At 36.2% G+C, this 18,444-nt stretch overlaps 1 protein-coding gene across 2 annotated transcripts in view; it reads left to right on the forward strand.

Annotated features, from left to right (window-relative positions):
- Positions 1–3,514: 3,514 nt before the first annotated feature.
- The window catches only part of ap2a1 (adaptor related protein complex 2 subunit alpha 1), an 88,084-nt gene continuing 73,154 nt past the window's right edge, over positions 3,515–18,444 (forward strand). For both annotated transcript variants that reach the window (XM_039774194.1, XM_039774195.1), the window contains exons 1-7: positions 3,515–3,913; positions 10,020–10,231; positions 10,318–10,511; positions 13,463–13,592; positions 15,511–15,612; positions 15,708–15,967; positions 17,132–17,300. In XM_039774194.1, coding sequence (XP_039630128.1) covers positions 3,847–3,913; positions 10,020–10,231; positions 10,318–10,511; positions 13,463–13,592; positions 15,511–15,612; positions 15,708–15,967; positions 17,132–17,300 — 1,134 coding nt within the window. In that variant the 5' untranslated portion in view covers positions 3,515–3,846. The remainder of the gene's footprint in view (positions 3,914–10,019; positions 10,232–10,317; positions 10,512–13,462; positions 13,593–15,510; positions 15,613–15,707; positions 15,968–17,131; positions 17,301–18,444) is intronic.

The following is an 18,444-nucleotide window of genomic DNA, read 5'->3' on the forward strand; positions in this document are numbered from 1 at the left end:
ACCTGGTGTCTGGAGTTGTGGACAGGTGTTCAAGGGAGCGATAGCACCCCCTATCTGTCACAGATACATATTAATTATTGGCATTTTCAATGGACACAGAAGCTTTTAACTTTGTAACATTTTATAATAAGCATTACATTTTATGTGAACATTAGTGTAACTAGGGGCGGCACGGTGGCGCAGTGGTAGCGCTGCTGCCTTGCAGATAGGAGACCTGGTTTTGCTTCCTGGGTCCTCCCTGCATGGAGTCTGCATGTTCTCTCCGTGTCTGCATGGGTGCATTGGCGATTCTAAATTGTCCCTAGTGTGTGCTTGGTGTGTGGGTGTGTGTGTGCACCCTGCAGTGGGCTGGCGCCCTGCCCAGGGTTTGTTTCCTGCCTTGCGCCCTGTGTTGGCTGGGATTGGCTCCAGCAGACCCCCATGACCCTGTAGTTAGGATATAGTGGGTTGGATAATGGATGGATGGATTAGTGTAACTAAGAATGAAGCAACAATACAGCTGTTAAAAAAGGTTTGGAGTTACTCAATGAACATCAGTTCCATGAACTCTCAAATCTCAACCCACACTACTTTCTAAGCTTCATTTTTATCTTGGTACGGATCAGGCTCAGAGTTGAGGCTCAATCGTCTATGCTACCATGTCCAACTTATCCAAACCCCCTTCGGGGGAACTGAAACTGGCTGAAATAATGGAGTTTTCACATTTTCTTTGTGTGATTGTGGTTTTCATTGAGCAATATATTTTTATCTTGTTTCCCAAACAGGCACATTATTAGGTTTATTGTGAATGTGCAGACTTAACAAGGCCACTACCCATTGCCAGTATGTGATAACCATCCTTCTCACAACTTCTTGGTACTTTAAGGCTGCCTGTGGGAATTGTAGTGAGGGGGAACACCCAAACGCCCATTGTCTTCTACATACTATATTTCCTTCTGCAAACTTAAAACATAGCTGTCTCAAATTGTTAGCTTAATGAAGAAGCCAAAAACATGAATTATCACCTGCTGTTTTTTCCATTTGAACCAACCTTTGTTTATTAGAGGAATACATTATGCACAGCCTTGTATTTCTTTCTTTTTAGAGACTCCTGCCCTCTTTTGCTTCTGTTCTTTTTTCTGGAGTCATCTTTAATTTTATGTCTTAGAGTTTCAAAATGATGGACTTCAAACTTTCAGTTAACTTAAATCAGCAAATTGTTTTTAAAACTGTGAATTTTATGAAATTGATTCATCTGATTGGCCACCTGCAGCATTGATATTTTCAGTGTAAAATTATGGTTTACAGAAAAATCAAAGTCTATGTATTTAACTATCCATCTTTCCATCCATCCATCTATCTTCAACCCGATTTATCCAGCTCAAGATTGTGGGTAGTTCTTGCCTATCCTATCAATGCTGGGAACAAAGTAGGAACCAACCCTGGCTCGAGTACCAACATATCACAAGACACACTCATGCACACACCTACATGCACTTAACAGTGGGTCAGTTTATAGATGCCAATTAATCCTGGCTTTACATGTTTTTGGGATGTGGGAGAAAGACCAGCAAACCCAACATTGGTGTTTTTGGCATGAACATTCTGGTGGGACTATACCAGATTTTCCTATATGTGTGCAGGCTTTTCTTATGTAAACTTTAACTACCTAATAATATTTTCCCTCTTTAGTTAATTACTAGCGAAACATTAACGTTCACATACCCATTCAGATCAAAATCAATCATTCAAACAATGGGTTGCTGATGCCTGGTCTGTCTCAAATGACTTGAGTTAATCGTGATACCTTCTGACATCATTATCATAAGATAAAACTATAATCATATATATTTAAACACTAAGTAAAGCCTTGCAACCACCCTTCTGATCCTTAATGCAGAAACATCACTGGCACCCAGGGAAAAGAATCCAACCAGACATAGGGAGAATCTGTAAATTCCATACAATTACTATCCAGGTCCAGGAATTGACAATGCATCTATATTGTATTTGTTTGGATTTTCCCTGGCATTTATGCCAAAATAAAATGGATTTGGTATCTTAGTGTTGTGTTCTATAAATAAGTTGTATGATTGTGAAATGCCCATTTTAATTAAAGTTCCTCAGGTTTAAAATATGTATGTTTAACCTCTTTATACTGGTAGCTGATGATTCCAACTGGGTGGAAGAAGGATAGTATTTTGTTCTGTTATTACCTTTTTTGTGCGTGCATACATTTTTTTTTATTATATTTGCACATATATTTTTCTTGCACATACACATAAACACACACACACTGTATATAAAAGTATTTTACCTTATACTTGGAATGTACTATATGAGTTGCGAAACAAGGTCCTTTCGAAATGAAAACTTCTAGAGGTAAAATTAACAGGAAGTGTCTGCATTGTATTTTGTGAGTTATTAGAAATGCACTGCTTGCTATTACAGTGTTGCGAGAACAACCCATTTTCTAATGGATGCACAGTTGATGCTGAAAAGGGAACTGTGCAGTTATAAGCGTCTTACACAATAAAATGCACTATACACGTGTTTGAAAACACAGTCATACTTCTCTTCAAACGACAGAAGTTTGGAGAGTCAATTTAGTCATATTTACAGAGTACAGTGAAATCCTTATTTGCAAGTGCTAATCAATATGCAACACGTCACCACTGTCCAGCACTATGATCAGTGTTACGTAACTTCAGTTAAAACGTCTGTCTTGCTTATCTGAAATATCTACCTTACTTGAAACTTGTACATCCTTACTTGAAAGTAATTGATTACAACAATCAAGCACACTTTACAGGGTATTCAAACCTTAATTTTTGGCCAATATGACAGTCCTAAAACACGTATATTATCACTTATGGCTACAATCTCTAAATAAATCTCTCCCATGGTTTATTAATATGAGCAATGCACTGTTACAGTTAATCTTTCCTACTGATTCTTCGCTGTGGATCCCAATCCGAAATCAACATTCCTTCTTCATGGCCATGTCCCAAATATTCACAATTCTTTTTTACGAATTATTTTTATTTGTGAAATGCAAAAGTATTAAAATACAGTAACACACGTCGATGGCTTGTACACCAACGTTTTGATAATCCTTCACCAACACTGCATTCCAAATACAGTATTTGCAAATGTCATCATCCTATACAGACCATATTTGAATGTACAGTACTTACTATCTCTTTTTTAAAATTCTTTTAATTTCGGTACTTAATACACTCACCCTATACCTCTCCGATCAAGAAACAACATTTGATAAAAAGCTCGCACCTCATTCGTGCAGGTGGCTCAGGTTGAAATACACCAGAAATTCTTTCCCTACTAAAATCATAAAACTAGGGCAAAAATGACTCCTCGGTTTGCATTTTAAATTTCCAAAGAGACTTTACAATAAATGCCCGCATTATCGCACTGCAAAATCATTTCTACAAAGTAATGTGCTACTTCGTACACATAAAGCTTGGAGAAACTGAACTGACATGTACAATACTTCTTCCTCCTTCTACCATTATTTCCGGTCGCGTGCGCGAACCCGAGTCCAAGCCCGCGCCTGCGCTTGAGTAAGCGCATGCCCGCGTAGGATTCTAAACCGGTATAGAGTCTGGGTCACGAGCCTTTCTTAATAGAAAAATTAAAAAAAAGGAAAAAAAGAAAAAGCGCAAGAACGCAAGCGGGAAACCCTGTGAAAAATACAGCGACGACTCCGTGTACAGGTTTGGCATTGTCATCGGTGTAGGTCATAAGCAGCCGGAGCAGGAGGCCAGTGTCGTAACGCAACGGCAGCGAACGGCGAAGCGGGCTGCAGGAGCGACGACAGCTTGCACCGGGCTGCTTTAAAAGGCAAAGATGCCGGCCGTATCCAAGGGCGACGGGATGCGGGGCCTTGCGGTCTTCATCTCCGACATCAGGAACTGTGAGTCCAACTAAATCTGACCAGCCAATAGAATCATTCTGTCCGGAGTGAACGCGCGCGGGGGTGTTCGTGCGGGATGTGTGTTCAGTGTTGGGGGGTGAATGAGCTCAGCTGTGTGCGGTAGTGGCTTGTTAGTTGGGCGCGACGTACATGGCCAGGCCACATTTCCGAAGGTCACGAGCGCAATTATACTGCAGACAGGGAGATGTGAGAGTGATATGTCTTCGGTTTTTTTTTTCTTAAACTCTTAGGTCACAGTATCGTCAAAAACGCTGCCTTCTATAGGGACCCTCAGAGTGGAGTCCCACCTGTTCACCTGTATGACTACACAGTCTACATGGTATACTCCCATTGTATTTGATGTATAGCTACCCCAGTGCACGTCCGACCAAGCTCATCAATTTTACTTGCTGCTGTACTCAAATTATTTGCTCACTTCATCCCCTCCCCCTCCCTTTCACATCCCAAACTAAATCAGTTTTTCATATTCTACAGATAAAACGTCATCAATTAGAAGCGGTATAATTTGAAATAAGAAAGCTACATGCACTGATCCAATCACTATCAAAGCCCATGTCTGTCATTTTACATCAAATAACTGCTTGGCATGCCCTTTGGGCTAACATTGAATATATGTATATGAGCAATTTCAGTGATTGGTTAAGTTTCTTGCGATTTCTAAACAATAACAAATGTGCTGATTCATACTGTAGCAATGCATTATGAAATATTCTCGCCTGGAGTCACATCACTACAGAAGACCCCATAAACCTATAAGATGATTTATTAAACATATAGTTATAGTCCCAGGAAGCAAAACTGGCACTTTTATGTATTCATTTAACCTATAAATATGACAATTTTCAACTAATCCACATGACTCGTTCTTTGAAATTTAAATTCAGTAAGTCCTTCCTGACATCTAGCACTCCAAAATCAACATTCTCTCTGCCTTCAGGAACCTCCCCAGCATGATTGTTTCCCAACTGTCTAACTGAAACTGATCACAAAGATGTCACTTGCAGTAAACAGGCAATTGCCTTCACGCATTGCCTCATCTACAAACACATCTTATTAGTATCTCCCAGTTCCTATGCAGAATCATCATGTGTATCTTTCTGTATTCCTAAATTTTAATCTTCTCTTATGGTCTCCAATCCCTCACCCTTTCTTCTCTTCTCCCTTTCTCAGAGGATCGATTTCTTAGCATAGTTTCTGTGTTTTGCCATACCACATCTGTATAATTTTTTTCTCTGCCAGTCCAGCCATTACAGTGTCTGTCATAGCTATTTGTGAGGATATAACTCACATTTCAATTTAAAAGCTCAAGCTGGTGTTAACTGAAATAATTTTAACAGGTTGTGTCAGGGATCTGTGCTGAATTTAGGTTTTTCTACTTCTCGTTTTGGTTTGTTTTTAAATGTCTCTCCCTATGTTGTTTCTCTTCAAGGACTGTAATTCCTTGCTTGTTTGAGAAATTAAAACTGGCTTTGAATTTGTGCCAACAGTGTCTGTTGACAAATCTTCCATTGATCTTGCATCCCTAAAAGGAATTTGATAGACCTTTGTCAGTTGTACATTTGAATCCTGTGTTATAGCCAAAACAATTACATTTTTTTTATGAGAGTTTTTGCATTCCTTTTTCTTTTATTCATCTTCTTTTCAAACACTCACAGCTGGTAAGAGTGGTACCTGGCATGAGATACCATCTGCATTACTGGGAATGTGAAAATATTCCTTTTAAAAATGCTTACTCATATAGAAATGCATGCCAGCATATGAAGCATATCCAATAATCATTGATGAAGCAAAGTAAATGGTAACTTTGTAAAAGATTCCCATTCTCTCACTTAGAAAGGAAACATTTACTTTGCATAAAGTGGAGGACTACAATCTCTGTGGGATTCTGAGAGATCAGTTGAAAAGATCAGTTAGATCCAGTTCCTTTTACTGTCATTAAGTGCAATATTGAAATGTGTTATTTCTAACCATAATTGCAGTGGATTTTGAAATGACAGAAGACTTTCGGTAAAAGTGAAAATGTAAAAATTGACCATCATTATTACAATGTGTTCTGCAAATGTTCAACCTTCTTGATGTTTTACTGTTTCTGTTGTTACATACTTTTTATTTAATAACTTACAGAACTATCAAAATTATACTCCAGTGTCACAGATTTGACATTTTAAAAAACTTGTTGATTCAGAAGTAGCAGTTATGTTGCTAGTAGTAGTAATGTCATGTATGCCATACTAATATGTTATGCCTGTTTGGAAAATGTTGCATATTTACATTAGAGGGTCAGCTCAGGTTGGACGGTTTGGAGACAAAGTCAGAGAGGCGAGATTGCGTTGGTTTGGATATGTGCAGAGGAGAGATGGTGGGTATATTGTGAAAAGGATGCTAAGGATGAAGCTGCCAGATAATAGGAAAACAGGAAGGCCTAAAAGGAGGTTTATGGATGTGGTGAGAGAGGACATGCAGGTGATGGGTATAACAGAACAAGATGCAGAGGACAGAAAGATACGGAAAAAGATGATCCGCTGTGGCAACTCCTAATGGGAGCAGCTGGAAGAAGAAGATGTTTATATACAACGGTATAATTATATTAGAGTGTCCCCTACTCATATACTACTATATTGATCATCACAAATGTTTTTTGTTAACTAACATGATAGGCATCAGTTATGTATTAAGTGTAAATCATTCTTGGTCTTGAAGCCTAATGTAAATGCATACTTAATTAAATTGAGCTCTAGAATACTCAGTTCAAGCAGTTATGATATTCTTAGCAAAAGTTGCTTTTGACCTGTGTGCTACAAACATTGATCATAAGACACATCATTGTTTTATATACTATAGTCATGGACATTTAGATCTTCTTCTATTGTAGGCTGCATAGGCTATCATCATGAAACCTTTGAAATTTAACTGTTTTGCAGCTGCAAACACTTGGACAGACTAATGTGTATATGTGGTCATGTTCTGCAGGTACCACTGTGTTAAATATTTTAAACATGAGAACTTATACACAAATATAAGTTTGTTGGGTTAGCTAATAGGTAAGCTGTCCTACTGTAGTATCTCATCTAAATATTTTTTAAAAGCTGTCAGAGTTTTACTTCATTTACTGCATGACTTGGGAGTTTGTTCCAGATTCCTATTAGATAGATAGATAGATAGATAGATACTTTATTAATCCCAAGGGGAAATTCACATAATCCAGCAGCAGTATACTGATACAAAGAAACAATATTAAATTAAATAGTAATAAAAATGAAAAAAATAAAATTAAATTAATATTCGCATTTACTCCCCCGGGTGAAATTGAAGAGTCGCATAGTGTGGGGGAGGAACGATCTCCTCAGTCTGTCAGTGGAGCAGGACAGTGACAAAAGTCTGTCACTGAAGCTACTCCTCTGCCTGGAGATGACACTGTTCAGTGGATGCAGTGGATTCTCCATGATTGACAGGAGTTTGCTTAATGCCCGTCGCTCTGCCACAGATGTTAAACTGTCCAACTTTAATCCTACAATGGAGCCTGCCTTCTTAACAAGTTTGTCCAGGCGTGAGGCGTCTTTCATCTTTATGCTGTTACCCCAGCACACCACCGCGTAGAAGAGGGCACTCGCCACAACCGTCTGGTAGAACATCTGCAGCATCTTACTGCAGATGTTGAAGGATGCCAACCTTCTCAGAAAGTATAGTCGGCTCTGACCTTTCTTACATAGAGCATCAGTATTGGCAGTCCAGTCCAATTTGTCATCCAGCTGCACTCCCAGATATTTAAAGGTCTGCACCCTCTGCACACAGTCACCTCTGATGATCACTGATGATTACTGTTTGTGTAAGGAAGTTCTTCCTGACTTCTGTTTTAAAAGCATGGCTTTTTAATTTCCAACAGTGTGGTTGAGGACAGGATTTATTATTTTATTTTAAGGACTTTGCTGGATAAACTTTGAGAACATTGAAGAGCTGAGTTTAGTCATCATATAGCATTCTTTGTTTAAGTATAAAGTTGTTTAATTCCATTGTACGGTTGGAGTTATCTCCAATCAATGGATTCAGTTGCTTACTGTTCTCTGCATATTTTCTAAAACTGACATCTTTTTTTTTGTAATGTAGTGCTCAGAACTGCACATCATACTCCAGAGGTAGCCTTAATAAGGAATTGTAGAGCTTGGGCATAATGTCCCTTTATATTGAACAATTTTTTACAAGTTTACTTAACACGTTACTTGCCTTTTTAAATGGATCTATATATTACCTAGACAATCAAAAAGTTATTTCAGTATAAACCCATAAAGCCTTTCCAAGTCTTTGCCCAGTTTTGAAGATTGTTAGGGTCTTTTTACGTTTTCTTAGCTGTTGCTTCAGTATTTTCTGTCCTAATATTTTCATGTCAAGTCTTAAAAGTTAATTATACCAGGATCTCTGTCATTAGTATAAGTTAGTCAGAGCTGTGGTCTCAGGACATACTGTTAACTTTACCCCACGTTGTGCATTTTACTCTTAGTTGTATTCCATGTCTCTGGTCAATGAAACAGCTTGAAGTTTCATTTTCTCACTTTCTTTGAAGCCAGTGGGGTCAAGTTTCAAAATTGACCTTTGATAAGGGTTTTTGAACGTCTAAGTAAATTTCTTTGTTTCATTTTTGTGCATTTGCTTTTTCATTCTCTCAAGAAACTGTACTGGCACATTGTTTAGAGCATTTTTTTCATATAGGTAGTCTTCTAATTCTGATTATAGTTTCTGTATTTTTGATTGAATTAAGAGTATGGCACCTTAGTCAATGCTCAATGGAATCCATTTTTATGCTTTCATCACACTGGTAACTTTCTGGTCAACAGGTATTCCTTATTTTATAATTACTTGGTGATGTATGATTAATTATTTAGTTCATTTGCAGTCTGCTGCTACTTTGTGATTTTTTTTTCCTTTTTCATGTAAAACATCTTAAATTCTTTAATGCTGCTTTTTTACTGGAATAGTATGAGTATAAATGTTTGCTGTTTTCATTACCTTCAATGTCAGTTCAGTTTTCAGTTTTGATTATGTGCTGACTGGAAGAAGAGGATCCAAATACCTCTTTTTATGCATAAAACAGCAGCTTTTAAGTGAGTTATGCCCATTGGATTGACTTTCATCTGATCTTTTCTGGAATCTTTCGTGGATGAAGTGATCAGTTTGTAATCATAATAAGGTTGTTGTCGAAGGCGCTAAAATGCTTGATAAGCACTAAAACAGGATTTAGAGAGCAGGTCAGGCAAGAACTAGGAAATATTTTAATGGAAAAAGGAAGCAATGTAACGAGAAAAGATATTTATTTCTGGATTATTTCTGTATCTGGACATGTCTAGAAGTGTAGGCAGCAGAATTAGCAAAGCTTTTCACATCTAAGAATCTTGTAATTGTTTGTCTAAGAATGTCCCACAATACTGTTCCAGATACTGAAGATACCAGTCCAAATGTGTTGTTTTTGAGGAAGTAATTAAAATAAACCAGGGGAATAGCTGAAGTAATAATTCAAGTATGGTGCTATTCATGAAGTCACTCTAAAGTGGAATGGCTTCAATTCATTTATATGTTTTCAGTTTAATATATATGAAGCATTTACTGATGCTATGATGCAAATTGAGCTTTTTGTTTTCTGAGAGTGTACATAGTTGGACTAACATTTTTTTCAGAAAGTGTTTAAAATTAAAGTATTGGCAATTTTTATTTGGATTTAAAAGGTGAAAAATAAAAAGTAAAATGCTTCGTTTGGTGTAGCGAGGTTGCAATGCTAATGTTAGACATTCCTTCCTTAAGTGAATCTCAAACTGAAGTATGTTTCTTTCTCTTCATAATCAAAGTGGAAAAGTGTCAACTAATTAAGCAAAAATATTAATTAGTCAGGTGTTTAGCAGAGATTTTTCAACAGGGCAGATTCTGGGAACCTCCTCACTAAAGGGATCTGGATGGACTACAGAAAACTCATATACAGTTAAAAGCCATCTTGTGTTGCTGTGAAGCTAGTGAGCATAATTAACAACCGAGATACAAAGAAATCCAGTTTGTTCTTGGCATTTTGTTTAATTTTGTAACCTCACTTGTCTTTTAACAGGTAAGAGCAAAGAAGCAGAGATTAAGCGGATTAACAAAGAGCTGGCAAACATTCGCTCAAAGTTTAAAGGTGACAAAGCTTTGGATGGCTACAGCAAGAAGAAGTATGTGTGCAAGTTGCTTTTCATCTTCCTTTTGGGGCATGACATTGATTTTGGTCACATGGAGGCTGTCAACCTGCTCAGTTCCAACAAGTATACAGAAAAGCAGATTGTAAGTCATTGTTGGCTTCATTTTTTCATGTTGAATCTTTGCTTAAATCTGATTTTTTTTTTCTTCTTCTTTCTTTATACCTTTAGGGCTATCTCTTTATTTCCGTCCTTGTCAATTCCAACAGCGAGCTGATTCGGCTCATCAACAATGCCATTAAGAACGATTTGGCCAGTCGCAATCCAACCTTCATGTGCTTGGCTTTGCACTGTATTGCTAATGTGGGCAGTCGTGAGATGGCTGAGGCATTTGCTGGAGAAATACCTCGGATTCTAGTTGCCGGGTGAGGGACTGAATAATTTGAAATTGGAAAAGTAGGGTTGGAATAAAGTGAACATGCTTTTGCAGGATTCAGTAACTACTGAAAAATGAAGAATGTTGATTAATAAAAAAAAAATTGCTTGCCACAGATCAGATTTTTTTATATTATAGTATTCCAGCCAGCTGGATAAGAACAATTCGTGAAACTAACAAAATAAATGAAGCAAATGGAAGAACGAAAAACTATTTGTTTATATGTTAGATGCTCGAACATTTTAGAGTTCATAAAAATTTAATTTTTTGATTCCAACGTTGCTGTCTTCCCTATAAATGCATTGAAGGGGAACACAATAGATTAATCAAAGTTAGCTGAAATGCAAAACTAAGCAAACACCTTGCCCTAACTTCTGTTAATTTCATTATGTTTCATATTATATGTACCAAATCAGATACAAATGATTACCAGATTGTTAGAGTATAAGTGGAGGGGTTAACTTTAGATACTAAAAAGAAAGTTTGTTAGATCAATGGTTGTCACAATTAGAAGCACTTATGTGGGATCTCACAGTGTTCTAATAAAGTCATTAGTCAGACATAACATACAAATGGGAAGTAATGACCAGTGGAAATGATTTGTGATTTCATGTTAGTAATTTACAGCATTCAGAAGCCTGTTCAGAATGAATTTTCAAATGAAGCAGGCTATAGGTTGAGAACCTCTGATTTAGATCAGTTGAGATTCCAGAAGCACTTAGATATTTACTGTTTCTTTTAGATAATTAAGGGCTAGCTTTGGCTGATCAAGATTTTGTTAGTAAAATGGAAACTATAGGTAAATATATTAGAGATTCTCAAACTTCAGGCAGCACCTCTGTTAATATGTACTTACAAAGTTCCTGGGTTTTCCCTGAAATGTAGGGGTTAGTTTTGTGTAGGTAAGGATATAATTGTATAGTTGACATTTAAAATAACTGCAGAAGTTTATAAACCTTCAAACAGTCTTTGGGAAAGTGGAATTAAAGTTGCAATTCTTGCTTTATTAAAACAATCGGATTGAAAATTAGTGAGAGATTAAGCATATGATATTGTGTAGTGTTACTTTTTATTTTTGTGCATATATTCTTTAATGCTTTAGAACAGGATCTGTTTTTCTGTTAGCATACCTCTTTTCAGGTATTGATTAACAGTTAAGTAGTATAAAGTAAAATAAAGTCAATTACTTTGTTTCATAACATTTTCTAATAATAAATACATTAACATTTAGTTTGTTCTTTTGAATTGCTTTGCCAAGCCTTTAATGTGGACATTTTCATTTTCTGTTTGACTTTTGGGGGTTTCTGACAACAGTCTCCCTTGCAATTAAAGTGTAGAGTCATTTGATTTTAAATCAGGAATTTGTCTTGACTAGTCTAAGACTTTCAAATTATTTCACCATTTAACCCCATAGTTTGCTTTGGTAGAATCGTATGCGGTGTGTTCTTATCCTGTTGCATGGTGAAGTGTCAGTCACGAGGTCTCAAGATGTACAAGATATTTAATTACATACTAATGTCATCCCCTTGCTCCCTTATATTGTTATATAATTGAATGACTGTTTCTTATACATTCCATACTGTTTGAGCTATCAGTTCAAAACCTTGCAAAGTGACTTTTTGTGCCACTGCAAGTAATGTAGGACATGCAGAAACCATGAAACCTACTCCACATAGACAGACAGATAGACAATGGTATACTGTACAGGTGAGCTACATTTCACCAAGAGTAACGTATTCCTTATAGGTTTACGAATAACATACAAAATACACACCAACAAGTTAGTAATTTGTTGATATTATAACATAATTATTATTAAGGAATAATCAGATATTCCTGATATATATTAACTTATTTTCTTTATTATTACATTTTCTATACATAGATAATGCATGTTGCAATCTCAGTGGCCAGATTTCTTGCAGATACTACAGCTAATCTAATTTCTTTCTCATCAGATTTTTAAACATTCGTCCAGTCAGTTCAAAATTAATAAAATAAAGTTTTTCATAACATTTGCAAGACATTTAGAAAGCATAAATGACTTATTAAATAAGCTATCAATTGCCAGTAATGTATTATATATCCAGTCACTATAGATGAAACCACACAACTTAATTTAAAAAAAAAAAAAAAATCTGTGCCCTGATCATGTTATTGCTTATTCTTGACCTTTCTAAAACGTGTAGTGGAACAAGACTACTAAATGTGTGAAGACCTCCATGGCAAGGTTTATAGAATCACTTTATTTAACAAGACTGTGCATTAATCTGAACATAATTCGAACATAACTTTTATTTTCAAGTGACTGTGATATCTTGTGCAAATTACATTTACTATGACTATAAACAAGGCCCGGGGTAGTCACTTGAAGAATGAATACTTTTACACGGACTGCTATAGATGCATCCTAGAAAATGTAGTAATTTCTATGCATGATAGTAAAATCAAAAATATTGCAATATTAAATGTAGCAATAATAAGTAAATTTGAAGCATTGTGATAAATTACATGAATTTTAAGTTATGTAAAATTGAAAGAATAATGAATATAAAATAGTAGTGGTAGTGCTGCTGCCTCGCAGTAAGGAGTCCAGGGTTCGCATCTTGGGTCTTCCCTGTGTGGAGTTTGTATGTTCTCCTCGTGTCTGTTTAGGTTTCCTCCCACTGTCCAAAGACATGCAGGTTAAGTGAATTGGCAGTGCTAAATTGGCCTTGGGGTGTTTGTGTGTGTGTGTGTGCGCGCACTTCTGCCTTGTGCCCTATGTTGGCAGGGATTTGCTCTAGCACACCTCCCCTCATAGCCCCTATCCCTCCACCCCATACCACCCCCACGCCCCACTATCCTGGTCTGGATTAAGTGGGTTAGGCATATTTTTGCAAGGCACTATACTTTAACTTTTTTGCTTCTCATATTATATGGTTGCCTCTGTCTTCACAGGGATACAATGGACAGTGTCAAGCAGAGTGCAGCACTCTGCCTTTTGAGGCTCTACAAGACTTCGCCAGACCTGGTACACATGGGCGAGTGGACATCAAGGGTGGTTCACCTCCTCAATGACCAACACATGGTGAGAAATCAGTAAAAACAAAACTTGCCCTCTGCCCATGTTCTTCACTGATTTTACATTCATAAGAAATGTAGAAGTATTCATAGTATTGCCAGAGTTTTAATAACTGTCTTTTGTCATGTTCCTATTAATTCACTTTTTTCTGTTATGTTTGCTTGCTTAATTGTAACCCTAATAATGACAACAATGAGTGAAGTAGAGAGTAGGATCAGTGTTGTGGTGCTGTAAGAGATAAATAAAAATTACACCATATTGATAGACTGTTGTGAACAAAGTTATACAGGTATAACAGTTGGTCATGATAAATTGCTATGAAAATAGCCAAATCTAGTTACAGTTCTATTGATTCCTGTGAAAGGTTTTTTACATTTGTAAAGTTATGCCTAATTGATTGGCCACTCATTTGTCTTCCTGTGTTGTAATTCTTTGGAAAGTTAGTGGCATTAATAGACAGAGTATTCATTGATTGCAGGGTACATATCTACTGTACACATAGCAATGCTTACTCTCAACTATCTAGTTTAGATTTGACAGAAGTGGCTAAACTTACTTGTTTCCATACTAACACACAAGTCTTTTCTCCCTCACCTTAAAACTGTTCGAGTCCTCGCATGAACAATATTGCAGGTTTGCCAAGCACCAATATTCAGTATCTATGCTAAAGTGACTAATATATTATTATGCAATATACAGAAAGAAACAAGAAAAAATGCACCTTACATGCCACAGTATCAAGTTTCCATAATCTGTGATCCTTAGGATCCTTGACAAGGAGTCATATTATACAGGCAGCAAAGCCCCAATCCCCTTTAAGCCTTTATCGATGTCTGAGCAAATCACCTCACTGAACTGTACGTAGAGGGGTGTATATATCTGTGCACCTTCTTAAATAAGTCCGTGACTGGGCTGGAATAAGAGTCCAGTTTCCTAAATGGGTGAGCAAGCATTATTAACAAGGGTAACACCCTTGTGTATATGTACAGTATATATAAAATCTCCTATAGAGTTTTCTAAGAGGCTTTAATTATTGGCTTGCTTTATAAATTGGACATTAGAAATTTAAAAAGTTTTAATTAGTGCCATTAATCGTAGCTTGCTTTTGTGTTGTTGGAAAAGGGAGGAGATTCATTCAGATGCCAGTGTGGGATCATAGCTTGAGGCAGGTGTACTGGCTGTGCATTCATTTATATATACACACGTGCATATGTTCTACTAGACAGCCAGTCAAAGTAGTGACTAATTAACATGCAGTTTAAGCTCATTCACGTTTTGTCCAGTCAGTCTTCTGTATTAGATGTTCCTGTCAGGCCTGGGTGTAGATAATACTATTTCTTTTTTGTAACAATTACAAGAACTGAATGTAGCAGTTAGTGTATTGCAGTATGAGAATGCTTCAGGCTTAGCATGAATTTGGATCAGGTCATACTATAAGTACAATTTTTAAAAAATTTGTTATTTAATATGGATCTAACATAATGCAGACTTGCCTTGATTTACAGTTTGAGAACAGAAACAAATACAGAGAGAAAGACAAAACTAAGAGAACAATAGTGGGATAGGGGAAACATACTGTAAATATTGCTCAGGTTGGAAGGCACTTCTATGGTCTGAATGTCATGATGTATCGTGTTTTGTTCTGCCAAATCAAGTGTACTTCGAACACCATATCCTTGAGATTCTTCCTACAATATGCAACACACAGCAATATGGCACATCAAGGCGCCAGATGTTGTGAATGACACCTGATCACTCTTGCCTGACCACTCTGCAGTCACTGTAGTAAGAAATGTATATTTCTCCATATCATTCAGCAGAAAGGTCATCAAATTGTTGGGGCAAATCTTGGATTGTTTAGTTTCAAAGCAGAAACTGTAATAAAATTATGTATTTTTCATGTATCCATCTGTTTTTCACTCAGGGTGTTGTAACTGCTGCAATCTCCTTAATCACCTGCTTAAGCCAAAAGAATCCAGAGGAGTTTAAAACCTGCATTTCACTTGCTGTTTCCCGACTCAGCCGAGTAAGGTTCTTTTGTAAGGTTAATTCCCATTGAAACCTTATTTTCTTACCGTTACGGAATCCTCCCAACAAGTCTATTTTTTCCCTGCCTTTTAGATAGTGTCTTCAGCCTCAACAGACTTGCAGGACTACACTTATTACTTTGTTCCTGCACCTTGGCTCTCTGTCAAGCTTTTGAGACTACTTCAGTGTTATCCACCACCAGAAGACGGTGCTGTGAAGGGACGGTTGGTGGAATGCCTGGAGACAATTCTGAACAAAGCACAAGAACCACCGAAGTCAAAAAAAGTGCAGCATTCTAATGCAAAGAATGCTATTTTGTTTGAAGCCATCAGTTTGATCATTCACTATGACAGGTGAGGCTTTGTCCAAAGCATTTCTGTAAATGTGCTATTCTGGAATCTCAAGATGAGTAACCTTATTGGTTTTTGTGAAATGTATCCAACTGACCATAACACAAGGTTCATAAACCACCAATATTTCTAATCTTCTCCTGATACTAATTTGTGATAGAACTTACTTTGAAAGATGATGTGTAAGATATATTTGAACTTCTGCTCTGTAACACACATTGTGTTAGACCTAGTTTTTTCAATCATGCCAAATACATGTATACTAAACACATACTTTCGGTCAAAAGTTTTATAACACCTCCGTTTTTCTTCAAATTAAATCAGCTGAAATACAATGGATGACCTAAAATGTTGAAAAGGTAAGCAGTAAAGGTTTAAATTTAAAGCTTAGGCTAGCAAAAACTGAAAAAGGAAATCTCACAACATTACAAATGGGCCTTCTTCAGGGAACAACTAATAGGTTACAACTTAGAGATGTTCTGTAGCATTTAAAGTACTGTAAATTAAGCCCTGTAAGTTGAAGCAAACAATTTACACAGGTGTCCCAACTTCTGTTTATTAATTAAAAACCCTGTATCTGTCTTAAATTAGAGCTGGAACCGACTGTGTTAACCGAGTAAATCTGAAGGAAAACTAAGGTGTTCTAAAACTTGAACTGGTAGTGTGCACAAAATGACCTTTAGATGTTATTCATATATAAAGAGGTGTGTATAAGATAACTGTAAGTTGTATTCAATTTGTTTCTGTTTTAAGAACTTTGTACATGTGTTTGTATTGAAAACGAAAAGTAAAATATATGATAAACACATTATATGTTAAATTACTCACTATGAAGGTATTTTTTTCTGAAAAATGAAATTTGTTGATTGTCTTACTTTGCCATATTGTACATTTGAAAAACTTACAGAAATTCTGTATGCAATGCACCATATAGAATTAAAATTTGGTTAGTTAAGTGAAAAAGCACACATCATTACATTGCATATCTGTAATGAAGGCTAAAGTCTTAAAAGTTCTGAACGAAATAAAGCTCTGCAAGAGTTGTTTTACATGTACAGTTAATATCAGATTACTGGAGCAGCATGGTTTTTGTAGATAAAAAGGTTTTCCCTACTTCTGTCCAAATCATCTGAAACTCTCCTTCATTTTTTTTAAACCTTTGTGCAGTGAACCCAACCTACTTGTGAGAGCCTGCAACCAACTAGGCCAGTTTCTGCAGCACCGGGAGACTAACTTGCGTTATCTTGCATTAGAGAGCATGTGTACGCTGGCCAGCTCGGAATTTTCACATGAAGCTGTGAAGACACACATAGAGACAGTTATTAATGCCCTTAAGGTAAAAAGCTTCCACACCTGTTATCTTATGCTGGCTTTACAAGAACTACTATATACAGTGTGTAACTGAGATGTTTAGGGGTTTAAAGGAAATTTTGCACAGTGTTTTGTTTTGCATTGAGTATTTTAGAATGGCAGTGGGGAACGGTAGTACAATAAGAATAACTATTATTTTATTGGATTTTGCACATTTTTAATATGAATACTATTATGTCTTCATTTTCTTAAAAATGTTTTTAAATAACAAGCATGATACACCATGTGTTTTAGGTATAGTGCTACACATAGAGGAGACTACAAATAATAATGAAGTAGTCTTTATTTGATATAAAGAACTGCACAGCTTGTTTACACTGCATCTTTTTGTGGGCCTAGATACTATAGTTGTTTCTATGAAAATGTATGTCAATCATCTTAATTGAAACCTGTAGTATCCTTTCTGAAGTACAACAACGTAATTTATAATTTAGTATTGTGTAAAGTTAATAAAACTGAGAGATATGCTAGGTGGTTGTTGGCGCAGACTTTGTTTTAGTAGTCTCTGTCATTCTTATTATTTGTCTGAAGAAGATACTTTATATGAATAATATTGCTTATCAGCTGTGTCCTTTCCTTGGATTACCCATCCCCTTTGCTGAACTAGATGGAAGTCCAGATAACATAGAAGTAAATAACATAACTAGTCAGTGAAAGTAGATAAATAAAAAATAATCAAAAACATGCATGTAAACATTTCTACAGTAATTTGAGCAAAAAGTTAGACAGTGCTTAAGAAATGTAACTAAAGATATAAAAATATTTAATTTTTCACAATTGTCTTTTAATTCCTATGATTTTGCAAAACAAATGTGACGCATTTTTTTAAAGTTTGTAATTAAATTTTTTAAATTCTTTGTGTAAAGTTAAAAAAATCCTGCAGCGCTACCCACTGTGCCACTGTGCCGCCATGTGGCAAAATAATTCATCTTATTCCATTCTCACCTTTTCTAAAACTATGAAAAAATAAGTTGCACATTATAGAATTTTAACATTGTCATTTAAAGAAATGAAATCTCAGTAGTTATTTTAAATATAAATTAAAGTGTCTTTTTATTGTTTTATTTCTCATTTAGATTGTCTTTCAGTGGACAACATTAAACAAAAAC

This window comes from Polypterus senegalus, chromosome 13, assembly GCF_016835505.1.
Source record: "Polypterus senegalus isolate Bchr_013 chromosome 13, ASM1683550v1, whole genome shotgun sequence".
NCBI classification, from domain to species: Eukaryota; Metazoa; Chordata; class Cladistia; order Polypteriformes; family Polypteridae; genus Polypterus; species Polypterus senegalus.